Source organism: Paralichthys olivaceus, chromosome 13 (assembly GCF_024713975.1).
Source record: "Paralichthys olivaceus isolate ysfri-2021 chromosome 13, ASM2471397v2, whole genome shotgun sequence".
Classification (NCBI taxonomy): Eukaryota; Metazoa; Chordata; class Actinopteri; order Pleuronectiformes; family Paralichthyidae; genus Paralichthys; species Paralichthys olivaceus.
In genome coordinates, this window is record NC_091105.1 from 12,704,792 (window position 1) to 12,731,556 (window position 26,765).

Below are 26,765 nucleotides of genomic sequence, written 5' to 3' on the forward strand. Positions count from 1 at the left end.
ATATGGAACGCCATGACAAGTGGAGAGAGACTCTGCTGTGCCTCCCCCTTTCTCCTCAGTCTCAGCTCCCCCCACCCTCTTCCCAGCATATGCACATTCCGCAGCCCGGTGCCTGTGTGCTCCAGACCGCAGTTAAGCAGTCCCGTCTGGAGAGTGTGACGGCATGTAACGCTGCCCCAGGCCATGAGAGATGCCTGCTCCCACTTAAAACTGAAGGCAAAGAGATCATTAACAGATCTGAGTGCAGAGCAAAGTGGGAGCAGGAATCAGATTGTGCCTCAGAGAGAAAGGGGAAACTTCTCCTCCAGAATATTTTGGATCAAGTTTTTATTTTCATTTCACTCCGAAATTATTAAATACCTCTTAACTGATTTCCCTCAGGGTTCTGAATAGGAAATGTTGTTATGCACTAAATCCCTCGATAAGGGGTAGTATATTTCCAATATGCCTAAATTTCCACGTTGTGCAGTCCATCAAATTGGTTTTACACTAAATGGTTAGTGTCGGACATACCCATAGGCCTCTGGTTGAAGTCCAGGTCAGCAAATATATTCATATTTCTTAGAATGATTAATATAAACTTGCCATTGCATGAAAAAACTTCATGTTGTTGTTGCTACAACTGCAAAGGCATAAAACACAGTATCTGAATGATATAAACAATGTCAGCTTTTAAACTAAACAGTCATCCCTTTGGCTCTATTGGAGGGATGACACAAGAATAAAGTAAAACAATATTAATCAAACTATTGAGACACTGAATTGTTTGTGAGTTGTTCCTTATCATGAACTCAGGTGCCCCATATATTTATTAATGTTTAATTTAGTTATTTCAACATGAACTACTAATCTATTATGAACTAGAAAAACAAATAACCGTTACTCCACTAATCTCAGCTATTGCAGTGATTTTTTAAATATTAGTTTTGTATTTTATTACAGATGTTAAGTACTTTCTCCAAAATGTAGCCATTTGTTATTTAGCCATTCATCCATTTATTTCATATTTCTAAATTTATCATAACTGGTTCACCATCAATTAGGTTTTAACTGATAATCAATTGCTTCAATGTTATTCCACAGAATTCATCTAATAACTATTGAACTGCTGAATTATTACCTACATTAACCATTAGGTTTAACTAGAATTTAGTCAATCTCTTCATTTGTTGCAACCTTTCAATCCCTCTTTAAAACAAGTTCATTGCAGCTGACTCAGTATGTGGATATACTGTGCACTTTCACAAACCTCTAAGTAACTACAATTACTGTGCAGATTTAGAATCCTGTTACAACCACAGTGCACTTACTTATCAAAGTTATTTATTAAATGAATAAAACTCTTACAAAAACACAGAGGCATAACATCAGGAAATATATACAGAAAAACATACATGAATATTATTTAAAAGAAATTAAACCATCTGAGGCCTTCACCTGGTGTAACTACCACATCGCAGATGTCTGTCATTTTCAAAGATTTTATTTGGATTTAAACTTGAAATGGTGATGAAATAAATACAGAAGCGTGATTGATGCAAGCATTGATGGTAAACATTGACTTTCTTTTGGGGGGTTTTTCTGTCAAATTTTAAAAATAAAGTTGACAGAAATGGAGCTGTGTATTTTCAATGTAAGGAAAATCGATCGATTTTTATTCCTTTTCTCACGTCTTCACAGTTCATTTGTGATCTCACACAACAAATCAACACGTAGGACATTTACAATCATAGACGAACATTAGAAAGAGCTAAGAAATGTGTTTTCGTTGTTATGCTTCATTTTCACGTCTGTTGATATTTGAAACATCACTGGTGCATGATATATCCTCAGTGTACATAAATACCAAGGCTTCTTAGTGGCTGCAGCAAAAAAAAGGAGTGAGAAGTTTCTATCTACAAATATTTAAAGTGTTCTTATAAAGAAAATAACAATTGTGTCAAAGTTGTGTTGGTTGGGATGATTCAACCCTCAATTTCTACTGGAGAAGTCACTCGGCCACATAAAAGCTTTGTTTGTTTTCTTGGGAGTTTTCTTCTTTTTTCCGAGCGAGCTCGAGCGCAGAAATGAGGCCAAACAGGGAAAGTCACATCGTACTGGAAAGCACTGCTGCAGGAAAAAACCATCTTTTTTTGGAGAAACATCAACAGCGACACCAAAGTGGTTGCTGAAGTTGTGATTCATAAAAGGCTTTCCAGACTAGAAACATGATGATCCGAGCCGAGTGTATTTGTTTACAATTGAACATGGAGGGAGTGTGTCTTTTGACGGAGTAGGGGACAAATATGACCATATAACAAATTAACAGTGGTTTTTGAAAATAAAGAAGAACGTGCAGCTCATGTATTCTGTTTCCTGTCACTTGTGGACCATTGTATTGTATTTGGACGTCAATGTGAAGTCCTGACCATGATTCATTCAAAGTTTCTGACATTATTAGGTTGAAACAGGTTGTATTTTATGTCCATTTTCAAATCGCAAATGGTGATGTAACAGATACATTGCAGGTGATCCTCTCATGCAGTTGGATCCTTTTAAAATCAAACGGCGACATAAACTGGGGTAAAGTATCCTTAGACTATTTTTTGTTTTATGTAACAAAACAACAGAATAATAAGTGTCCAACAAGGTGATGAAACTGTCAGTGGCAGTGTGTTAATATCAAAGAGTGCCTCCCATGTCATTTCAGCCAGAGTTCTTCACTTGAGTCTGTGACTGTCCCACGTTTGTGGCTGAAACGTGGTCAGACCACAGAGACGCCCTGCGTGGGACAGGTGAGGCCTGTTACCACATCGGGCCTCTCGATGCGGGCCAGCGCCGAACACAGCAGTCCCAGAGTGGAGCCTTCTTTCTGGGCCCAGTTAGAGAGGAGCGTGTGAGCGGGGGCCTCTCCACGCCCAAACAGGTCCAGCTGTTCTGGCTCATAGCCCAGTGCTGCGCCCAGCTGCCTCCACCCCCGACCCCCTCCCTCCTGCAGGAGGCGCTCCACTTCTTCCTGTCTGTGGGGGGGAAGGTTGATGTATAGTCGAGCGTCCTGCTTGCTGTCAGTCTTTGTTCCTGCTGAAACAAAAAGAAAATTAGCTCACCGTTTGGCTTTATCAAACAAAACTAACCAGATAGCATCTTTACACTGATAACAATCATTAATCATAATGATTATTATTTCTTATTCATAATAAAACATAGGTCCCATGAGAAATCTCTCTTTTTAGAAATACCAAGTTCCACAAGTAATTGATGTAAAAGTGGAAAGTTTCCCTGTCAATTATCTTGTGGGAAACTTTGGGAACTGAAAGAAGCCCCATGGCATTTTCTTGTAAACAAACGAATGTATGTTTACATCCATTGTTTCTTGCCAAAACCCACTGAGTCTAACCCAGAGGCCTAACAAACATGATGAAAGCATTTTCTTCTTTATAAATAAATTACAGGGCCAAATTTTTAAGTATTTCGAAACCTGTTCGCTAGCTAGAAGTTGCATAAGCATTTGCATAAGACAAAGTTTGGATCTGTTTGTAGTGACACTGCTCAGTAGCACTACTACAGGTCAGATACATAACAGGCTTCCTTTAAAAGAAAGTGGAGGACAGAAGAGTCATCTCTGTGCCATAAATGAAATTGACCTTTTCTGATATAATCCAATAATCTCCTATAAAATACCCAAAAGTCAAAAGAAGTAATATAAATAACGTCTTGATAAAACCTGAAAAGTCAGTTAAAATTTCGAATTACCTTTAATCCTCTTTTCAGTCTTTTAACAGTAACTAACACAGGCATGTAAGTGCATGTCAGCACACAGAGTTAATAAAGCCTGAGGTGTGTGTTGTTAAAATACTTTCTCAAATCTCAGTAACTTTAATTTGATTCAGATTGAAAGAGCCTTTGTGTACCCCACCTTTGCTGAGCTGGTTGTCCTGTAGGCTGTGAGAGTCCAGAAAAACCCCGCTGTCACTTTGGAGCTTTTCTCCCTCTGGAGATGATCCCAGCTCAGCCGCACGGGCCTTAGAGAGAGCCTTCTTCTGTTTACACGATCTCCAGCTGAGGAGACCACAGGAGAACAGTGTCAGTTACGCTATTTGTCTTCCCAGGGCCAATCTTAAAATCATTATTACATCCATTTAAGGGCTAGCACCCAACCCCGGTGAGGACTCACCATTTATAAGCCACATAAATGAGCAGACCCAGCACCACGGCAGCCAGAACAGACACATAGGCCAGAATGTTGTTGCTGCCAGCCTCATCCTGTGGGGTAAATTTGGGTGTTCCAGGAGCAGGACTGGTCTCCTCGCCCTCTATCACCTCATCGCCAGGAGCTTCCCGGGTCCCATCAGTCACAGTAGGTCGGGATAAAATGTGCAGCTTCTTATCTATTGGGAATAAAGAAGAGAGACGTGTCAGCAGCTACAGTATTATTGCATGTGCACAAATGCTCATCGGAAACACACTTGTGCTGTGTAAATTAGTGCCAGAAATAAACTGACGAAGGCCCGTCTGCTCGATGTAATGATAGCCTCAGTCAAAACGGTCCCCTGTGGTTTTGAAACTGTTCATTGCCCCCGTTTCCAGCCTCATCTTCCCTCCTGTGGTCAACCTATTTTGGGATCAAACACTACAAGGTACAGTACTGATCTCCCAGGGTTCAAAGGGTCATGACATGTACACTCGGAGCGTGTGCGTATGACCTTACTCCTGGAGAGTGAATGTAGCCATTTGGGAGCAGGCGGACGAGTTGTCAGGGTCAGCTGCCTCCCTGGTGCTTCAGGTTCTCGGGGTCAGTTAACCTACAGACCCGTCAAACTTGTACCAACTGGACTACGGCACATAAGTGCGCTCTTTTTTCTCTCTCGCCGCTCATGTTTCCAGGCTTAAAGTGTTACAGAGTGTTCGTATGAGGTGTGGATGCAGGTGCTAACCACATGTCCTCGTGGGCTCACAGGCACTCCCACTCCCCCCTCCCCTTGAGCCCATTCTTTTATCTTTTTATCTTTCACTTTTACTGCCTTGTCCTCCTTTAGATCTTTGAACACTGGCGCTATTCTATATTTTCCCACTAAAACTCCAGGATCATCAGTCTTTCAGTGCTCTCTGATTTACCTGCCCTCTCTGTGGCACTCGACCCCAAATCATTTGAAATATGTCACACGGAATGTTTATGGCTTCATTTTAAAAAAGTTAAGCATTTAATGTTTTATTACCTTCACCCAGGAGGTTATGTTTTCAGCCCTGTCCGTTTGTTGGTTGGATGGTTTGTTTATAAGCAAGATAACACAAAACTACAAGCGAGATTACCACAGAACTTGGTGGACGGATGTGGAATGGCTCAGGGAAGAAACCGTAAAACTTTGGTGTGGATCTGGATCAAGGGGCAGATCCAGGATTTTATTTCTTTACCATTGTGAATAAACTATAGCAACCTTTATCTACACAGAGAATACTTGTTGGTAGCATCGTTTCATTTTGGTTTTGGTCTAATCTACATTTTCTCACTCTCATCCCCCTCCACAACTCACCCATGCAGAGTGTGTCAGAGTTGGGCATACAAGGTCGGATCTCCACCTCGCTGTCAGAGCACTGGGTACAGGCCTGGCAGGACTTGGTGCTGATGCGCTCCTCAGAAAACGTCCCAGGGCCACACATCTGGCACACGGTGTCTCCCTGAAGGCCGCACTGCCGGACGGCACCCTCACCACGGGTGCATTTGGAGCAAGGCGCACACAGGCCATGGTCTCTCATAAAGAACAAGCCGTTGCCACATTCACATTGTGTGTCTTGGTCCGCAGAGCAAGAGGAAATCATCGGGGCTCTGTATGGACACTTGATGCAAGGAAGGCAGGGGCCGAGGCCTTCGGATGAGGAAAATGTTCCTGGGAAACGAATTACAGAATCAGTGAAAGTCTCTCAGCAGACATAGTGCTGAGTAAATTTTTCCAGCCCTTTGGAAAGATGACAGAGATAATGAAAGGGCAGGTGAAACACATTCTATATTGGTGCTGTAACATTAGATTATAATTGCTTACCTGGTGGGCACGGTGCACACTTGGTATCCTCTTTCTCACATTGTGCCTCCACTCCGAAGCCAGCGGGACACAGACTGCAACACTGCCCCGACTCAGTAAACTTGTTACTGGCACAGGCATCTCCAAAACTAACCTGCAGAAAATAAATGGCATTGTGAGAAATGTGTTTTGTTTCAAAGAACAAAAGAAATACTATCATATGTTCTGGATCGTCGCTCTTTCCAAAACAGTTACTTGATATATATTCAACTCTTCAGGCAGTAGTTAACGAAAAAGACAACAAGAGAGGTTTTTCTGGCTCACACCATGTGTGGGAAGGAAATTGCACACACCCCACTCCTGTACAATTAAAGCCGCAGGGAACTGGGTGAACTCTTTTTTTAAGAATCTTTCTATCTGCCTCAGTTTTCACCCTTTAAAGTGCTCCGAGTGCTTATCTGCAAGTGGGTAATGGAGAGCCCAGCTTGAGTTGCGACATGAGGGATAGATCAGACATTCCTAACGGCTTGTGCAGCGGGGCTGGTGCCTGACAGGAGTGGCTGGCTTTAATCAGATAGCTTTAGACCAGTGGAAAGAATAAGACAAAACGGGGTGAAGGAAAACACTCGGAAAAGGAGGAAGTAAAAAGAGCTTCCGCCCTCCCACTCATTCCAAGTCAGTGTGGTGTGTGTGAGTGTGTGTGAGTGTGTGTGAGTGTGTGAGTGAGAATACGGCGTATATGTGTTTACTTCGCGACAACAGAAAAGAGGGGGGGGGGTTATAAAGGAGACAGTTCCAGCCCCAGGCGAGGGTGTCAGTTAACCAAGGCTGCCCAGCATGTGAGTGTCTGTTTGGGTGAGAGGGGGGCCTTTGAAGTCACCAAGCCCTGCAGGTGTGTCTATGAAGGTCAGAAACCCCCCCACCCCCATTCTCCAGGCTCTGAACAACGGCATCTTAAACATGCACACATTTAAGGGAGATTGGCCTTTTCTGCCCAGGGGCTGACAAGAGCAAACAGATGTCCTAACAACTAACCTCCTGCAGGAAAAGTTACAGCTAAACAACCCACTGATGTCTCTGAAATCAGCCAAGAAACACAGGCACAACGTGTGTGAACCTGTAGAGCCTCCAATGAAAAGCTCCCCAGAAACACACACAGACAGACACACACACACACACACACAGTGCCATGCTCCCAGTCGTGAAACACTGAAATGTTCCATGCTGATACGACGGGAGAAAGAGCTTTGAAACATTGATCGCCTCGTTCCAAAAACAACACCCAGTTTTACTGTGACGCTCCGAGTCAGAGAGGAGCCTGATGATATCTGAACGCCTGCCACAGAGCCCAGATCAGAATGTATTAGTGTGTCGGGGGTGGTAGGGTCCGGCAGGCAGGAAGCAGCAGGATGTTTGGAGTTGGCAGACTGTGACCGAGCCCGGACCATTAGAACTTGGAGCAGAGAGGCATTGTGGTAACTCTGATCTGCCAACACCAGCTCAGCCCTCAATCTATACTTTTATAAATATTTGGCGACGGCAGCTCTGCTTTATTTTCACCTCCACCTTGGACTTGGGTGGATTTACTAGTGCAGCTGTGTGTAAGCCTGCCTGCAGGGCCCACTCTGCAGCTCAGAGCAGGAGCTGCCGATGGTTTGGCACTTTACCCGCTGCCCAGTGTACAGTGAAATATTTTTATTCCGTGCCCCACTGGAGAACGAGAGGGAACAGTGATCTAGTCAGTGGAGGAATGACTGAGGCCTTATCTGCTGTATATATTGAAATAGCACGCTGTATATGGTTACCACTATATGTTTATCAGCATGATGGATACTTATTTAAATATTTAGATTTATTTTTGATAAAAACCTGAGTGATAGGGAGACATAAAACTTTTTCCTTTCATACAAAAGAAACAGTATTAACACAGCCTTGCATAACAAATTCCCTCAGGTTGAATTTAACAATACTCCTTTTCTATCTGTGCATGTTCAATATCTTATAAGTGCGATCCTATTTATAATGAACATATTCTGTTACTGTCTATATATTATAGTTACATTATATAAATGATTACTTATGTAATACTGGTATTATTATTGCTTCCTTCTAATGTTTCTTTTTTTAATAATCCCCCTTATTGTTGAGAGATTTCCCCGTGGTGGGACAAATACGGGTTTATCTTATCTTATCTTAAAAAATTCAAATGTGTATTTTTAAGAAAGGTGGCTAGCAATGTGTGTACGTGTTTACATGTTTCCACCATTTTTTGCAAGAGCAACATTTAATATGAGATCTCTGACATTGCTTTGTTTTTCAGTTCTTTTAACATCAGAAGGTAAAATACATTAGTACTTTTAAATTGTTTAGTATCATTTTGATTCCTGTGAGGTCTTTTTTTTTTACGACATTTGATGGGAGGCCTACGATCTCACACTTTGGACTTTTATTTTGAATTACTTTTTATTTTGTAATTTTCCACCAAAGATTAATTTGCTGCACATACTCCAGATATCATTCAGTTGCATGAGACCTCTGTCACCTCGGGGCATAAAGTCTGACGAGAAGGAGGCTGCAGTTGCTTTTTTTCCATTTAGGTAAAGAAGCTTCAATCTGAAGAGATTCCCCAGTGAGAACAGACAGACCACCGAGGAGCAGTGCTTTCAATGGGGCTCTCAACTCCACGGCTGCTGGAGTCACTCAGTCATCGCGGATCTCACACAGACAGACACACACACGCATTTCACAGCCTCCTCCGTGCCTGAGACATTTCCTGTGCCCTTCTGAAGTGAGACCACATTTGAAGCGCCTTGGCCGGAGTTTCCACAGTTAATCTAATCTGCGTGAAAATAAACGCACAAAAGGAAGCTCTCTCTCCCTCGGTCTCTGTGACGACACCGACCCATGAGTCTTCACAATGTGACTGTGACAGCAGCAGACAGGAGCCATTCAGCAGACGAGGCCTGAGATCAGGGGAAAGTTGTGTGAATTGCATCTGCACTGATCACTGTCATTAGGACACAGGGAGGATAAGAGACAAATCAAAGGGCCTGTGTTTCTCTTTTTTTTTTCTTCTTTCAAGCAGAAAGCCCGACCAACACTATAATCCTGAATCCTAAATCATCCCAAAACAGTGACGTCTTTTAATCTACCGATGTTTGAACAGTAACTGAAGAGCTGAGATTTCAAAATGACTCTTAAATCTGTCCTCGAAAGTAAAGAAAGCTGCTTAACTGCTGTATGGAAATTCGAATGACTGTGGTAACAAACTAAACCATTCCCTAGCCACTGTCACCCCCCACCCCCTTCACACACACATACACACATACACACATACACACACACCACAAACTGGGAGAAAATGATGATAATTGCTTTGCTCCGGATATCCAGACCCCAGCAACACTGCAAGCTATAAGGCCACTTTTTCACATGGAGCTGCCGTATAAGCAACAAATGTGGCAACTCTTGAGGCAGTAGGACCCATAGGAACATATTAAACAGTAGAGAACCATTAGCAGTGTGCTCAGATACTGTAACATCCAGTCTTTGTCTGCTCTAAATCATCTAGAGAGTAATGAGGGAACCATTTGACAGAAGAAATGAACTTTTCCCAGGGAAAAAATTTAACGTTCTGCTAAAAATCGGATAAGAAACAATATCTTAGGTCTCCCATGTAATACCCTTATAATAGGAGAGAGATGCACATCTTTTTTTCTAAGTAGGGCTACTTTGATCTAACAAAAGTGCTTTGAGTGTGATGAGCGTGTCCAGACAGGTCTACATGCCCAATGGGATTTTCGGAGTGGATGAGTGTCAAATAATTGTCTGCAACTGTGAAGTCAGGGGCTTTCTTCTCCACTGATCCTGGCTTAATGATACGCTATCAAACACCACAAGTATTATTTCTCCATATTAAAATACTTCATTTATCACACTGAGCTGGTTGCCTAATGGTTAATTGTGCGCTCCTTGGTGTGTTAGTTCTTCTTCAAGTTGTTAAGCACATTCTGGCTTTGGCGGCTGCTGAATGGATGTATGTCATGTGAATGATAAAAAAAGATCACTGACTTCACAGTTTGACTTGTAAACACAAAACAAAGAATCTCCACATATTTTTCCAAGATGTTTTGCGGCCACAGAGGTTTACAAGAGCCTGTGTGGAGGAGGTTATATAGGCCACACTCCAGAATGTAAGGTTGAGAGACAAAAGCAAAGTGAGGAACTGTTTGGTAGAAACACAGAATGAGACTGAAGCAGACATCTTTCCCCTGATGAATATAAAGTGGCAACATATTCGCCAACAGGAGCAGAGTGGCACGACTCTGATCAAAAATGGCTCTGTGGTGAGACTCACATCTCGTCTGGGATATTTAAACGTTTATAAACGTTTAAAAACTTGTGGTGTTATGACGATAAGAGGCTATAAAGGCTTCAGAGTGATGAAAGGTGCGTGTTTAACCAAATCAGTAAATATCTGTTGCTTACTTTGAACAGCAGAAGCGCGCAAACAGCCAGCAGTCTCATGTCCTCAGTCTCCAAAATCCTCCTGGACAGAACGGTGCGTCTCAGAACTTCTTTTCCCTTCAGTCTGCAGTCCTCAGAGAAAACTGCGCAAAAAAATATGATCCAAACTTCAGTTGTTTCTCCAAATCAAACCGCGAGCACAGGCTTCTCACGTTAGTTACGCACGCTGGAGAGTTTGGTCATGTTTACGCACGGGAAAGCGCGTTGTAAAATGCAGGCTTTGTAATCCCTAGTTTCCTCCAGTGATCACACACATTCGCTTCTTTCAGCTCAGTCCCTGCTGCTGAGGGTTTAACACAAGGTTTCCTGTGTGTGAGCTCGCAGGATGAACGCGCTGCCTCCACTCCCGCAGCTTCACTTCAGATGAGACAGGAAAAGCTCCCGCGAGCTCTCCTGCCCCCTTTCTCCTCCTCCTCCTCCTCCTCCTCCCATCGTCTCAGCTTTCAACGCAGCCTCGTGATTGGCTGCATCCCTGCCAGTGGGAAACAACAATGTGATGGAAGGCGAAGGACTCATAGTTTGTGGTTCGTATTCAAGTGATTGACAAGTCTTCACCAATCTGATGGAAACTAATGATAAGTTTTATGAGAAATAAAAGTTTGCAGACAAGCAGATTTAATGAAAGCATTTTAAAATTAGATTTAGTGCACACATGAAAAATGGTACTGAGCCAAATCATATAGACACATTCAGTGTTAAAAATATGTAATGTATAATATCTATAATAATATGAAATAAACAATCATATGAACAAAGTGACAACATATCACAACTGGGCTACATTCACTGAAGTACTATCGACTACACATTTGAGGAACTTGCATTTCACTGTAACTCACTACTTTTATTTTGAAAACATATATTTACCAGTTGTTCAACAAAATAAGACTTTACTCATGCATGATAAGTTTAGCAAATATTTTTTACCGTCATGGTAAATAAAATAGGCTGTTATTGCTCCAACACAACCGACTGCATCAATGAAACACTATAAGCATGTGAATGCAACAGTAATAATAAGGATACATTGAGTTCTTTACGTTATTTAAATTTCATGGTACTTATGTTTTTGAAATATGGAGTTTCATTGGTATTAGGGTATTTTTGACTGTGGTAATGCTTCTTTTATTTTTGCCGCATATGAAATAAATCAAATAGTAATAAAATCCTATTGATTTATTGTGATATTTGTATTCTTCTGTTCATTTGTTCTTTATTTATGGGGTGATCTATTTAATTCCCTTTTATCTGTTTACTTAATACTTGACATTCGTAGTCTGGCATGATAGTTACTGACAGTGGTGTACTCTGCTTTTGTACTACTGCTGTACTTTTACACAACTTTACTTCAGAGAGGAATAAATCAAGAATCAGATGATTATGTATTTTTATAGACTAAACAACACAGCAATATACCAGGAGTTTAAATTAGCCCAAATCTTTACTAACTGTAAATACATATTTAAACAAATATTAAACTAGTAATTGTCATAATGAATACTGTCACCATCACTAAGTATAATTTGATGCCACCACCCAGATAATTTGAATGCATAATTTCTACACTGTGGTGTTATAAGTAAAAAGATGTGATCTGTTGTTCTACCACCACAGGTTAGTGGAACTTTAACTTTTCCTGTTGGAGGAACCACGTGTGATAAAAAGGGAAAGGAACATTTCTGATGATCCTTTTTTTTCTAATTCAATTCAAATGATTATGGGTTGTACCCTCAACTCCAGTTTTAATTCTTACAAAATGTATTATAAATTAATAGTGGGTAGAAAAAAATCATGGATCCTTGTATGAAAAACCTTATTAAGTGTAGGTCTGTGACACCCGTTTACAACCCTTATACACAGAGCTGTGATCAGTTGTTATCAGAAACAAAAGAAAGCATGTGATCCAAACAAGATGCTCTGAAGAAGGAGAACAAGAAGCATGTTTGATCTCAGCAATTCAAAAGATTAGAAAACCAACGCAGGCTAAATGACACACCTTGTAAATTCTAGTGAATGCATGGCAGGGGGGCCGGGAGACTTCAGAGGAAAACAAATGGAGAGATCTCTCAGACACAATACTACTTACACTTCAAAGCCTGCAGTGAGATGAGAGGAGACGGAGAGAATATTCCTGTTCTGATAGAACTTCAAGGTATAATTCAGGCATATACACACAAACAAAACATCTTCTTGATTTGAATGTATGTGTAATCCACACCACATTTTTTTAAATTGTTGTTGCACTAAAAACTCTGGATGTGTGGGGATTTTTTTATTTTATTTTATATAATTTTGAATGTGTTTTTTAAAAAATAATGTATTCAATGTTTTCTTCACTGCACTGCAAAATAAATCAATATATGTTACCATTTGTTGTTTGTTTTTAATTTCTTGTCTCCAATTCCTTCCAGTGCAAAGGACTTTAAAGGATTAGAAATTAGTTTTTCTTTTTCTAGAGATTTTTTTTTGCAGGAAAAACATCATAAAAAATATATGACAGATTTTTAAAGCTTTTAAATACTTCAAAGCAGTTTTGTAAAAAAATAAATAATCATACGTTTATCAGCAATAAACAGTTCTCATCACCTCTTTATTCTTTCCTTGTCTACATCATCTCGCTGCACAGGCCCAGAGTTTTTATCTGAAGTTCCTCTGTGGTCATACACGGGTGGGAATGATAAGGCAGCTATGAAATAACAAAACAAAACCATGATCTTGTCGTTCGGGGGCTGAGGAGAAATGGTGCAGAGAGTGGGGGAGGAGAGGAGAAGGTGGAGGTTGTTGACAGAGGCCTGTTAGAGGGTTGTTGCAGTCCTTGGCAGGAACAACTCCAACAACGTCAAAATTGCAGCATTTCACGACAGCCGTCCCCTCCGCCTGCCCTCGGGTCTGCAGAGGTCAGAGCTGGGAGATCCTGCCAATAACCAGGAGTGAGGCGTCAACCCCTCCCACCATTGTCAGAGGGCCCACTTCAGAGCCACCACATCCCTCTTCACCCTCCTACTCCACTTCCCTCACTCAATGTTCTGCAGTTTCTATTTGACCGGGGGTCTACAGGTCAGTTTTATCACCCCTCTGAATTGTACCCCTGGAGGTGTTTATGGGCAGGCCCGACAGGATGTTCGGCCCACCAGGAGATCAAAGTCTCCTTGAGTAAATGTGCCATTGCTGGCTGTGACCTTTTCAACTCGAATAGTGTTAACATCACAGGCACATGTAAGGCTGGGATTACAGTAGAGGAGCTGGATGATCGTCGTTGTGGTGGCGGATCAGTTTCCTTCCTGCTGTGGTTCACACACACAAGAATCAGAGCTCGTTTTTCAGTAATGACCAGTCATAATATAAGGATGTGAGAGCACGGGTTCAGGGAAAAGAGCATTCCTGAATATAAGTGTGCAGTCAGGATATAACCATATTAGGTGAGTTTAACTAATTATTTTACAAACTGATGAAGGGAAAACAAAGAAATGATCAAACTCCCACTGCAATGATTAAGTTACAAGGAACACAGGCTACTTGATTTTTACAAACATGTATTTTCAGCTTTGTCCAAGAACAACAGAAAAGCTAAATAATAGTGGAGAACTGTATTAAGTCCACATTCAAGGCAGTGCTGGCCTTCTCTTCAGGCCTTTTACACAATCAATATATTTATGGGCACAGTTAAACAACAAATGACATCAAAGACATTATATACAGAACGATTTAAATCCCCTTTTTGATAGAGATGTGACTCTGATGACTGTAAAGACCCAACCCGACTGCAAAACTGATTCAGTGTTACTGCATAGTTATGTGAGAAAAATTACATTCATAACATTAAGAGAAAACCAGTGCAGTGTTATATAAATTGTTATCAGTGTGCACAATAGCAAACTGGATAATTCAACAGCTGCATATGCAAACAACCCTTTATATTCAGTAGTCTTAGTTTCTTTACAACGCAGAATCTCATGTCCTGGTTGTTTCATCTGATTAAAATGTGATTTCTGTACAGTTTCTGTGACAACATCTCAAATATAGCTTCTTCTCTCCTCGCTTACACTTGTGGTCATCCTGAGCATCACTTACAAAGACATGGTAATTTGTATGTGTGCTCCATGTTGTGGGTATTGTATTCTCCTAAATAGTTTCCTTTGTCTCACTCCTGTCATGACACGGCATAACAACCACTTTGTTCCAACCACAGTAAAAGACGCTGGCAGGAAGTGAATTCCTCTGAAGCTGGCTCACAGACGCTCTGCTCACGTGTTTCGCAGTCATCGTGTCTTCAGAAGTTTTCAGCGCTTGCAGAGACAGTATTCACTTCCAGCTGTCCATTAGTTTACTGAGTTCACGAACATCTCATCCATGTCAAAGTCAAAGCAGAGTAGTGAGGTGTGTTTTGGGGTAAACATCTGCATGAAATGGGCAGTTGGCTCTCAGTGTTTATACATGGCTCCAGCTTTAAAAAGGCACTTTTCAGGTCAAATCAAACAGGAATAGTCGTGTGTACCAGACTTCCACGCTGTTGTGTGTGTGAGGCACCAATCAGCTCTCCTCTTTCAGTTTCATTGCATCCCAGCTCCACAATCATGATTTTTTGTAAAAGAGAATATATTTCACATACTTGACCATTAAAGCAGTTATTGCTTGAACTGTAAAAGTTGTAAACTGCTCGGAGCCTCAGGAATGCAGAGTAATACACTGTGTAGCTGTGGAGCACTTCTGGTGTAAAGCCTCAGCTAGTCTTGACGTCAACCGCTAAAAATGATAACAAAGCAAAGGCTCATTTGTGATCACTTGACCGCCCCCCCATGTGTCTCTCTCTTGTGGTGCTCACCGGTATTGCAACATGGAAATCTCGAGCAACGTCTGCAGTGGATTTTCAAGTTTCGAGGAGTTTTTACGAAGGCGCCATTGCCAAAGTCATTCAACAGCCCGGAGATGGCGGCTGTGCCTCTGACAGGAAAATGAGCCAAGAACATGAAGTTCACAGCATTATTCTGTCTGTGTGTCTGAGGCCGAGTGTGCATCAGTGAGTCATTCCTTTGAAATAGGATTCAGTGTAAATAGTCTGAGAATCTGCAAACACTGAGCTCTTTGCTCTCCATAAAACAAGGCCACTCTTTGGAATGATGCTGATTAAAAACACTACACAACTGGAAAAGAAGTATGCAATAAAATATCAAATCATTGCAGAACAAAAAAAGTGCCCAGTTTACATTTGCTCTCTCAGAGAGATCAGTGGCTGAGGAGGACAGTTTCCCATCTTGTAAAGGAAGAAAGGCCTTGTTGAGTCTGGTGGTTATATCAGCGGTATGGAGTCCACAGAGTTTCCCCACCATTGCTCGTCTCATTTCCCAGCATTCTCAGTGGGATTGTATTCAGTTTCACCTGACGACACCTGAGAGATGCGGCGAGTGGAGCCCCACAGGCGACGGGAGAATTGTCCCGAGCGAACCTGAGACGAGGAGGTGAAATATGTTAATCTTCACTTCGGGGCTAAAACAGAAATGTTAAACTAAAGACGCTCAATTATCATCTGAAAAGATCTGGTTTTCAACTTGTATTTAGCATATGATTACCCCCACCCTCTTCTTTCTCACACACACAAACACACACACACACACCAACCCTCTCCTGCATGTCCTGGTTCTCACCTCCTCTGGCTTCCCTGCCCCCACCACAATTAACTTTCCATCCTCCAGTCCCACAAGTATGTGGCTGCACTCCTTTGTCACTGACACACTCCTCACAGGAACCTTCAATGCCAGGGGCGTCACCAGAGCATCCAGACTGTCAAACAAAGTGGAGTCCCAGTTGAGTTTTTTTATTCGCATTCTCTACACAACATTCCAAAACAAAAGTTTTCAACAAATGATGCATATTTCTTCAAAACATCCAACTGAGTTCTCAGTGTCTTTACCTGAATAAGTCGAGTATGTGGAGGCTGCCCTGCATGGTGCCCAGGATGATGTATTCAGACACCAGGTGCAGAGCAGTCACCTGCTCCTCCATGGTGAGGGAGGACAGCAGACAGCCATTTACAGAGTAAACATGAATGGAGTACTTGCCCTGTGGAAACAAGTATTTTTCAGATAATGGCATTAGCAGGTTGAGAAACTTGTTTTAGTATCACTGTGTTTACTGTAGAGTGTGTATATGCATGTACCTTCCTGTTGGAGTTTTCCTCTGGCGTCGTCTGCACCACAATGTGACCTTCACTGCCGACCTGGAGCTCAGAGATTTGGGCGGGTACACAGCTGCTACCAGGAGGTCGCAGGGTTCGCAGGAACTGGCCTCGTCGGACAGTGTGCACGATCACAGTCCCGTCCTAAATCACAGGAAATAGAGAGTGAGGGTCTGTTTTTTAATTCAAACCATTTGTGAAAATTATACTTTTTCTCCTTTTTTTCAAATTATCAAATGTATCTTCTCTGAATTAATACCAGTAAGCATGGAAAATAAAAGCTAAACATTAGCGTCAGCCAGAACTGTGTTTTTGCCTTTGTTCATTTTCTTAATTACACATTCCAGGTATGAACAACTGCTGGCTGTAAGATGCCGACATCTGTCTGCTCATGCCAATAAACTTAGTGTTTTGTGGTTGTTTCCTGTAGCTGGTTCACATTACATTCTCACTTCTAATGAGCCACATCACATTTTGCTCAGAGAAAACTGAAGTGTTTTTTTCAAGGTTATTCAGGTTGACCAACATTTTTCACGCCTGCACAAATATAAGTCGTTTTCATACATAAGCGTGCAGAAAATTGGGTGCAGACATTTTTTCCGGAGCTTGCCTTTGTCCGGGTCAGACGCATTCCCAACAACAATGTCCAGAACATTCAGGTGAGGGGGGGCGTCTGATGTGAGCATGCAGAAGGCATGTCATGATGTATTAGTTGCGGTGTGGAAATCTCATTGGAATCTCGTTGTCTTGTCAAGTTGACTTTTTTGTCTTATGTTGTATATATGTATGGCACCTCTTATCCTTATTTATATTCTTTTTGTATTTTTCAGTTTTGTGCTAGAAATGGTATAAAGTTGCCCGTTCACTCGCTGTGAATTATCCTGACATGGGCTCACTCTGATATTGTCTAGAGATTTTATTAGGGGTGGCAGGGAAAGTTCCCCCCAAAAATGTCTGGAGAAACTCGAGACTTGACTTTTCATATATGATTATGATTATTTTGGAAGCAAGCGTTGAAATGTCACACTAATATTCAAAAATCAATCAAACTCAGCAAATGTTGTTTGTCCAGTGAGTGTTTCTTGAGTGTAACATCACCTTTGACCCAGAGACAGCCATGTCCATTTCAGTGCTGATGGCCACGCAGGTGACCGCCTGGTCGTGTCCGCAGAGAACCTGCACCGGCCGAGGAGACAAGCCGCTGGAGAAACCACCCTGAAGGATAAGAGGGGAAAATAATCTGTATGTGAATTCCTAACTTTATTATTATTCCACACGTGTACAAGCAGGGACACATGCAGAGGTTTACCTGCTGCAGGACCTGCCAAACGATACAGGATGTGTCTCTAGAACCAGAGATGAGGTAGATGCCACAGAGATCGAGAGCCAAGCAAGTCACCACGTCTATTTGGAAGACACACAAAAAAAAGTATCGACAAAACTGAAACAAAGTTTGGGCATTTTAAGTTAGAAATATAAAAAATAAGAGCTCACCGATGTGCCGGCAGATCCTGCCCACCAGCTTGCCCTTGCCCAGTTGGGTGACGCGGAGACTGCAGTCCCAGTGTCCTCCGCTGAACAGCAGACGTCCGTCATTGGACACCACCAGCACCTGAGCGCTGATCTCCACCCCGGGAGAGAAAGGTCCGCTCAGGAAACGTTGCGTCCTGCACCACAGAGCAGCGGCGGAAAGAAAAAATCAAAGAAAGTTAGAGACTAGAAGCGAGAGCGAGCTGTGGCCTAAATGTGGAGGAGATTTATAATCAGCACATTAAACTGTCGCGGCATCTGCAAATTACAACCTTTGTGAATCCTCAGTGTTCACATGCTTTGTATCCTGGTTTATTATCTGTTTATGTGATCCACGTCCGCATCAGCATAAAACAAGATCCTTTCAAGCTAATTTCAGTTAATTAAACAGGCTTTGAAGCTTCACAGAAAAAAAAGACGGTTCAGACAGATGTGTTTCCAGCCAACTGTCAGGAAGATTTACACATCTTTGCAAATGCTATAAAAGTTGAGTGGGTTTTTAACTCACAAGGATTTAGAATAAAAAAATAGCAGAAAAGTACAGAGCAACAAAAAATCTTTGGAGGCTGCGGCAGACAGTAAATTCAGGATGATCTTATTATGTGATTTTTAATATTAAATAATTTGCTCTCCCGGGACACTCACTTGGGATTAGTCATCGTTGGGTCTCTAGTGAAGGTGAAGTAGTTGACAATGTTTTTGTCGTATGGCAGCCAGCTGTGTGTCCCTATCAACCCATTTGAACTCACAGTCACCTGGAGAGAAAGCATGACATTGCATGAAAATGAAAAACCTTTCAACATTTAAAAATATGATGGTTTTAAGCTTTTAAAATTTGTCCCATCTGAAAGTGTTTATACCAGTATGTCTGAGCCCTGAATGATGAAGGAACGATTCTGGTTCTTTGGTACCACTGCCTGCACCAGAGGAAGCCCGTCACTCACCACCTGCAGCACACACACACAAACACTCACATGTTAATACATAGATACAACATTATATGATTTCTTTTTTCAGGAGATAATAATGAGATCATGAGAGAACTCACCTCCACAAATGGTCTGAGTTTTTTGAGCGCCTCAAAGATATTTGGGGGCACGCTGTCCAGGCGGGCCAGCCGCCTAGCTGCGTTCTCAGCCGATATACGAGTAGGATGAGGCTCCTGGGTGGAAACAGGAACATAGTATCACACTGCTGCTGATTTTTAAACAAAATATCCCATAATGTTGAGGATTGGGTCTTGAGAAATAGTTCCGCATTGGAGTGGGAGTGGTACCTTAAGGAGCTGACAGGGTGTTTGACCAAAGTTGCTGATGATGCCTTCCAGGGCCTTTCTCTCATTCTCGTTGGCTATTGCATCCAAATCCACTGCACCTGCAGAGAGGAGGAAACAAAGAAGAGTGAGTTTCTATGGGACACGAAGAAAAGACTGAATAAATTATTATTTTTCACTAATAACTCCTGCCTTACCTTCGTAGGTGCAGTAGTAGAAGACATTGAGTGCATTCACTGCCTCTTCACCTCTCTGCTTGTAACCAAAGATCAAGTCAATCCATTCATGGAGGTGATTGGACACATGCTCACATTCCTGGGGTCAAACACACAAGACACTCTCATATCAACATAGGCTTGGAAGCTAGGGTGAGCTTTAAGGTCATAGCTGTTTGTGTGGACTCACCAGAGCTTTCCTGTGTTTCTTGATGAAGTCCTCTCTCGACGTGGCCCAGCGAGGCAGCAGCACATCCCCCACTGGGTCTTGAGATATCTGCAAACGTCCCAGGTCGAATCCTACAGCCAGCATTAGGTTAATATCAGCAATATATCAGCTATAAAGTCAGAACTAATAAGATTAATTTGCTGGTTGGCCACAGGTATCATGCTCCTCACCGTTGATGTTCTGCAGGAATTCTGGGAAATAGAAGAACTCTGGGATGAGCTCTTTGACGTCAGCGGGACTCTCCATGCGAGCTTGCCAGGCAGCTGCCACTGCGTGAAACTGTCTGTCTGCACAGTCAAACCTAAACAAGGACAAGATATATTCCTTTTTTACCTCTGTATCACTTGGTTACTTTGCATATTGACTCCTGCACAAACTCCATGGGGACATACTGCACATATACTCATATAACATTTATGTTTATATCTTTCATTTTTACTGTAAAGTTTTCACTCATACTCACAATACATTCTCTTTTATAAGCTTTCCTCTAACTCTACAGTTATTATGTTCAATGTTATGCACCAGAACACCAACACAACTTTCTTGGCAACAAATGTAATTCTGAGAATAGCATGAATTACTGTGATAAATCATGCACTAGTGAGTATTCCTACCTGCCACTCTGCAGCTGGATATGCAGGGTGGTGAATGGCTCCATGCGGATCATGTAGTGCATGACTCCTGCTGCATTTGAGTAGTGTGTGCCATAGTGGAATTTATCAATGGTGCCTGTGGGGTCCTCGAAGCTCTCATACCTAGTTACAGAGAGAAAAAAATAGAAAATGAAACACCATAGAGAGGACATGTTTACAGCTTTACACAACTGACAGATGTGCAACTAACATCACATTGTAATATAACCACTTACTTTTCTCTGACATTCTGTGCGTGGCGGGCGTTGACCACACCTATGGGTTTTGAGAGATCTCTGAAAACAGACGGGTCCTCCAGATCCAGAATAGGCGAGGTGTAGTCACACAAAACCCAGGGGAACTGAAAGCAACAGAACACAAACTGTGACATGACGCCTCCTCACACTCAAAGTACATCACATGAAGTGATCATAAATATAAGACAACACTGTCAGGGGAAAGATCGTGTGTATTTACCACCGGATACTGCGACAGGTCATTGTAAGTGCGTCCAGCGATGGTGTTCAGTTGCATCAAATACTCAAAGTTGGAGATTTCTCTGCATACCCATTTCTGTTCGACACATCGACATCAGATTGGTCAAACACAGTCAATACAACTCAAATCCAATAACTAATTTTTATAGAAAAGTCTGCTTTAAATAAACACCTGTGTGAGCCCAGATGCCTTCAGGAGCTCTTGAGGGGAGCGGGAGCCGAAGTAAAACAGGTTTGGAGGACGCAGCCCCAGGATCCTGGAATATACTTTGTTTCGTACCTGAAAAGGCAAACAAAGTTTTTTTTAATGTAATAGCATATTATTAAAAACACTTTTATGAATACTAACTAAAGAGCCAACATCTGTAAAGTTGTACTGAGCCTCACCTTCTTTTTGAAGTTGATAAAGTAGTGAGCCTGATCTATGAAGAACAGCTCCAGTGCAGAGCGTCGCAGGTTGTAGCGCCTCAGATGAACTTCTCTGAGCTGAGACAGAGGCCTCTTGAAATCAAACCCGATTCCTGAAGGCAGAGATAGTTCTCGTTTCTCAAAAAACATTTGAAGAACAATGGATAAAAAAGGCAATTTATTTCTGTATTTCTTACCTTCTTCTGTTTCTTCTTTCTCACTGCTGCCATCATAGAAGTAAAGATGGTGCGTGGTGACCTCCAGGCGACCCGGAACCACCGCCACGATGGTGATGAGCTCGCAGTCCTCAGACAGAACCAGCTTCTCTTTCTGGCTCTCGTCTTCTCCCTCCACCCTGACAACATAAGACAACACTAACCCTTACTTTTTCTGCAGTGCATTTGCAAATATCAAGACTTTCAGATGGAGATTCCATTCGAGGACCTTTCAAATGTAAAAATGTAAAAAATGAATGCCTGTTTGGTTAAAATACCTGAACAATACAATACTTGTCAAGTGGGTTTTTGTCTTTGTGTTTACGACCCATTGAAAAATAAGACACGCAGCAGAAACTGGCACAAATATTCTCCAAACTGTTGACTTACTTATCGTCCAAAAAGACGAGGTCCTCTTCTCCTAACTGATCATCCTCCATGTCGCTCACTTTTGCTTCCTTGGCAACAGCCAATGGGAGAGGTTCAGAGCTGCGAGGACTGTCGGCTCCTGAAAAATCACGAATAAACACCAAACACATCGTCAGAGTCGCAGTGACAAAAAACAAAAAAATTGATTACGTTTGTCCTCTGTGACGTACCCATGTTGTCCCTCTGGGCACTGGCCTCACTGTGAGGATCATAGTTGTGGTTGGGCACAAGTTTGAGACGCATCTTTGAATATGTCTCTGCATTGGACAATTTCCACTTCACCTCTGGATGAACTCTTGAAAGAAAAATACGGTTAAGAACAATTTGGTCAGAAAGGGACAGCAATGAAGATGTAGACAAATATTCTTATCTTATCTTTATGCAACGACTGAACAGATCTGACAGTTCACTGTTTCCTCTTAAATTCATTCAAATGTGAATACTTGGCCAGAGAGTATTAATACGTCATTATACCTGTGGGCCCACGCTCCTCTCTCACTGGTCAACAGTCTGCGGAGAGCTCTCCAGTGCTGCAACACCACCCCCTGCTGGCTGGAGTTAAGCTTCTGCCAACTGAAGTACCTGTTGTTCTCACTTCTGACTCGCTTCAAGTAAGGGTCCACGATCACTTCCTGTTTGTCAGAAGAAAAAGAAAGTCAGAAATGTCAAATCAATAATCTGAAATGTTAAAGCTTCGATTTGGCATGAAGCCTGGAAGGTCTGGTAACCTGAAACTTTGATTTGCTGTCAGATCTGTCTTTGTCCCGTCTGAAGGCCGTGCTCATCAGGTCGTCGAAGCACGAGTTCCAGAAATTTGACATTATGTCGTGGCAACGCCCAAATGTGTCCAGCTCATACTGCTCCATGGTGGGTTGTACCTGGAACACGATTGTCACAGAGACAGAGAGAGAGGACATTCAGTCTTACACACAGTTACAAAAATGTCAGGAATGACACAAAGTCCATAACTAAAGTTAAAGTGATGAGGAAGTATTGTACAACAATTAATAAAAGAAAACACCACAAGTCAAATATTCAAGAAACGAAAGGCAAAAAATTATTATCAATAAAAGCTTTAACTTGAAAAGCTCATACGTTTTGCCAAGAAGATCATCTGCATTTGTTTAATGTTAGTCGCCAGGATTATGCAAAAAAAACTGGACCCATTTCCCCTCAACATGATGGAAGGACGCAGTTTGGGTCGGAGAAGAACCATGTTGATGGGGCAGATGCAGGAATTTTTCTCTTTCACTCTCTTTAACATTGTGAGATTTTTTTTTTTTACATTTTCATTGGTTTCATAGGGAAACTGATGTTTAGAGGACTGCTTTTAATGTGTTTGTGTGTGTGTGTGTGTGTGTGTAGTTGCACATCCCAAAACAATATGACTTGTGAATTTAACCTGATTTCATAGGGGGACTGTTGAGCCATGTACTCTACTCAATGCAATACTTCTCTGGTTAGCAGCAAAAACTACTAGATGGATTACCACAAGACCAGGGCATTTTCACTAATGTCCCCAGGTAACAATTCATGGATCTTGATGAAAAAAAGGGAAAGTGAGAAATCAGGGTTATTAAGGGGACTGATATCTATGAGTGTGTGAACTTTGGTGCAGCTCAATTGAATTTAAGAGGACTTTTAGGCCTTGCTTTTCTAGGCCCTAATGTGGAAGAAATAGTATAACTCCATTAAATGTAAAGGTTGAGTAAGTTAGATGCATGGAAACAGGAAATAGGAAGGGCATTACAACTTCCTCATGAAACTAACAGCTTCCCTTTATTCATTTATTGTATTACAAGAGTATTTGGAGGATAATAAGAGCCTTTACATTTTACAAAAGCTGCATTGTTGTTTCTTATCCTCTTATTATCTCAAATTACACGCTAAAACCATGAAGCTGTATAAAATAAATTAAATAAATAAATCGCATACATAAACTAAACAAAATACACAGCTAACACATACAGATATACAGATATACATACACACATACACACGAACATACATACATGTGAGAAATCAACCTGGTCCAAAGTATAAAACCAGTCAGGCAGCCAAAGTTATGCCACACTGGATAATGTATTGCAGGATCCATGTATAGAAGTAATCTAAACACAACAGATTTATGTACATGCAGTGTCACACAGAGATAAATCTCCGCTCAGCGAGTGGTGAGTGTGTCTGTTTGGCATCAGTTCATAAAAATATCTCAGCGTCAAGTTTGAGCATAAACTGATCTCTGCCTAAAATACACTGAGCTAGAAAACATGCGTGAGACTCTGGCCGTTTCTCGTCCTCTCTAAACTTGTGATAGCATTTTTGAAACTGTGCATAAGATTCTTCAGCCACCCACTGGGAGCTAAGTGGTCAGGCCAGGAAGGGAGATTGCAAAAATTCTGGGTGTACGCTGAAGAGACAAAGAGCAGAGCCAGTGGTTTCTGCAGATGGTTGATTATATCTTAACTTAGTCGTAACAACAACAGAAGAGGAGGCTCTCCTGACTCCCTAAACAAAAGATGAATGACATGTAATTTTAAATCAATAATGTGAGCTGCCACACTGACCTGCTGCTGATAAAAGCCCTGCCACTCCAGCGTGTGACAGTAAACCTTCAGGTCCTGGGCGAACGTGGGGCTGCCGTTGGTGATGGGCAGGTTGGGCAGCAGGTTCTGGAGGGTGACGGGGTCAGCGTGCTGATCCAGAAGGGTTCGCACGACAGGCACCAGCTGGGAGAAGGTCTCCGGGTGTGTGCAGTTGGTCCCGTCCATTACACCTCCTGGCCACAGCGGGGCGCCCAGCTGCCCCAGCAGGAAGCACACCTCATCCCAGCTCAGACACAGCACAGTCTGCAGGAGGCTGTGGAGCTTCACACAGGCCATCACACACACCTGAAGAGGCACAGGGTGAATAAATGATGCACTTTAAACTGAGCAACCTGTCCATGCTGTTCATCATAGATATATGATAAACAAACCTGCATTTCAACAGTTCAAAACCACAGTGTCAAATTATACATATGGCTGTTGTTAGTTTATATTGAATAATTAGACTATTGATAGTGAATAATTAATTATACAATTATATTTTATTTACTTACTGTATTTGGTTGAGGTAAAAAAATTGACACATTTCCAGTGATTTAATCTTTGAGATCTCGCTTTGAAATGTAGTTAAAAGTATTGAGTTCAGTTTTTATTTTTAATCTGATATATGTGTTACTTGTTAAGTAGGCTTGTTTTATCTACAGCTGTGGTCTACAGCTGTGATGTCAGGGGGCAATCAAGTGAATTTATTTCCGACCTGACATTTGGAAAAACAAATGGCTTTAGGCGGACTTGTACCACTTTGGAGATAAACACAACCAGCAGCCTGGAGCTGCAGCGGCCGCAGCAGTGCTCATATTGTAAGTCTGAGAGGAGCTGCCCTCATGCAGAACACTCCCTCTCTCTGAAAGGAATGACTGCAATGTCTTTAAAAAGAAACCCATAGAAGGATTGGTATTTGTTGCAATGGCTTTATCTGAGTGAACATGTAAAGTTAAATAAATTCCCTGACCATTTAAATTTATTTCTGCAAAGTTCAGTCTTGGTTTTATCAGTGAAATGTGCAGTGAGAGACATTTCTTTTACATGTCTGGTTGGTGAAGTGGTTCGGATGATTTGTGGGTGCTGCTGACCTGTGAGTGCTGCTGCTGAATGTATCCGGTGATGATACGCAGGCCGATTTGGGCCATCTCCTTCAGTTCGGTGTTGCCGGGGCTGCCAGGGGTGCTATGCCAGGCCTGTAACTTGTCCAGCAGGTTCACCACCCCCTCAAATATCTACAATACAACCACAAGAGCTTTCAACAAAGATTCAAGGGAAAGGCCAGACCTGTTTCCACACCTTAGCATCTTTGACAACCTAAAGGCATTCAGTACATTATATAATTATAACGCTTTACCTGCTTTTAAAGGGTGATTCAGATGCTACCTACACCCAAACGTGACACTCCACCCAGCATTAACTCAAAAGAAGAACCATTTCTTCTCACGTTAAATATAGTAGCTGACCTCAACTGCACCACTTCTGCTTTTATTTACCGTCTAAGGATGGAGTCACTGCTGCCTTCAACATCAAAATACCTGTAATATCTTTAATTAAATCATATTTTCACATCCCCATAATGTTATCAGCCTTTGTTCTGACTTTGCATATTTGCTGTATTTTAAAAATAATTTCATTTTGAAACAGTTTTCTCAAAGATTGAATTTCTAATCATTTAACATGATTAAACCCATAATATAGACGATACAGTCAGATGAAAGACATCTGTTCTGTATCATCATTTTTCTCAATGTGTGCCTGCAGTTCATTCATTGCAGAAATCTGCTGCAAGAGATTTGATTGAAGGAAAACTGAATTAAACTGATGTTGACCTGAGGATCAAGCATTTGAAATTTATCAGTGGTTAAAATTCCCCTAGTGTTGATGATTAATTATAAGAAGTGAATGTGTAGCCCGGAAACATCTCATTCGTTAAATCTCTACAAAAGCTGAAGTGTAAAGACAACAACCAGATGTGGTTTTAAAGTGTTTCGTGTGCCAGACTATTTCTTGGCTGGGCAGAGTCACTGTCTTTGTGCTAAGTTTAGCTG

The 26,765-nt window shown here is 41.8% G+C and overlaps 2 protein-coding genes across 6 annotated transcripts in view; both read right to left on the reverse strand.

The window, feature by feature from the left end:
* Positions 1–2,433: 2,433 nt before the first annotated feature.
* nradd (neurotrophin receptor associated death domain) lies at positions 2,434–10,909 on the reverse strand. Of its 2 annotated transcripts, none has more exons than XM_020093516.2 (6): positions 10,485–10,909; positions 6,018–6,150; positions 5,511–5,864; positions 4,154–4,367; positions 3,896–4,038; positions 2,434–3,060 (listed from the first exon to the last, which is right to left on the reverse strand). In XM_020093516.2, the coding sequence occupies exons 1-6, from the start codon at positions 10,521–10,523 to the stop codon at positions 2,744–2,746; spliced, it is 1,200 nt and encodes a 399-aa protein (XP_019949075.1). In that variant the 5' UTR covers positions 10,524–10,909; the 3' UTR covers positions 2,434–2,743. The 2 variants fall into 2 exon arrangements, with proteins under 2 accessions (XP_019949075.1, XP_019949076.1); XM_020093517.2 differs by having other exon boundaries at positions 2,434–3,057; positions 10,485–10,665.
* A 3,130-nt stretch (positions 10,910–14,039) lies between these two features.
* Positions 14,040–26,765, reverse strand: part of nbeal2 (neurobeachin-like 2) — a 35,067-nt gene continuing 22,341 nt past the window's right edge. For all 4 annotated transcript variants that reach the window (XM_020093346.2, XM_020093344.2, XM_069537024.1 and 1 more), the window contains 26 exons: positions 25,806–25,949; positions 24,694–25,017; positions 22,855–23,004; positions 22,601–22,758; positions 22,297–22,421; positions 22,088–22,205; positions 21,680–21,837; positions 21,462–21,595; positions 21,247–21,354; positions 21,055–21,150; positions 20,814–20,938; positions 20,560–20,700; positions 20,113–20,243; positions 19,904–20,013; positions 19,696–19,813; positions 19,502–19,599; positions 19,274–19,387; positions 19,086–19,172; positions 18,871–18,980; positions 18,190–18,362; positions 18,005–18,099; positions 17,794–17,910; positions 16,678–16,839; positions 16,432–16,580; positions 16,166–16,301; positions 14,040–15,966 (listed from right to left, as the gene is read on the reverse strand). In XM_020093346.2, coding sequence (XP_019948905.2) covers positions 15,859–15,966; positions 16,166–16,301; positions 16,432–16,580; positions 16,678–16,839; positions 17,794–17,910; positions 18,005–18,099; positions 18,190–18,362; positions 18,871–18,980; positions 19,086–19,172; positions 19,274–19,387; positions 19,502–19,599; positions 19,696–19,813; positions 19,904–20,013; positions 20,113–20,243; positions 20,560–20,700; positions 20,814–20,938; positions 21,055–21,150; positions 21,247–21,354; positions 21,462–21,595; positions 21,680–21,837; positions 22,088–22,205; positions 22,297–22,421; positions 22,601–22,758; positions 22,855–23,004; positions 24,694–25,017; positions 25,806–25,949 — 3,489 coding nt within the window. In that variant the 3' untranslated portion in view covers positions 14,040–15,858. The remainder of the gene's footprint in view (positions 15,967–16,165; positions 16,302–16,431; positions 16,581–16,677; positions 16,840–17,793; positions 17,911–18,004; positions 18,100–18,189; positions 18,363–18,870; positions 18,981–19,085; positions 19,173–19,273; positions 19,388–19,501; positions 19,600–19,695; positions 19,814–19,903; positions 20,014–20,112; positions 20,244–20,559; positions 20,701–20,813; positions 20,939–21,054; positions 21,151–21,246; positions 21,355–21,461; positions 21,596–21,679; positions 21,838–22,087; positions 22,206–22,296; positions 22,422–22,600; positions 22,759–22,854; positions 23,005–24,693; positions 25,018–25,805; positions 25,950–26,765) is intronic.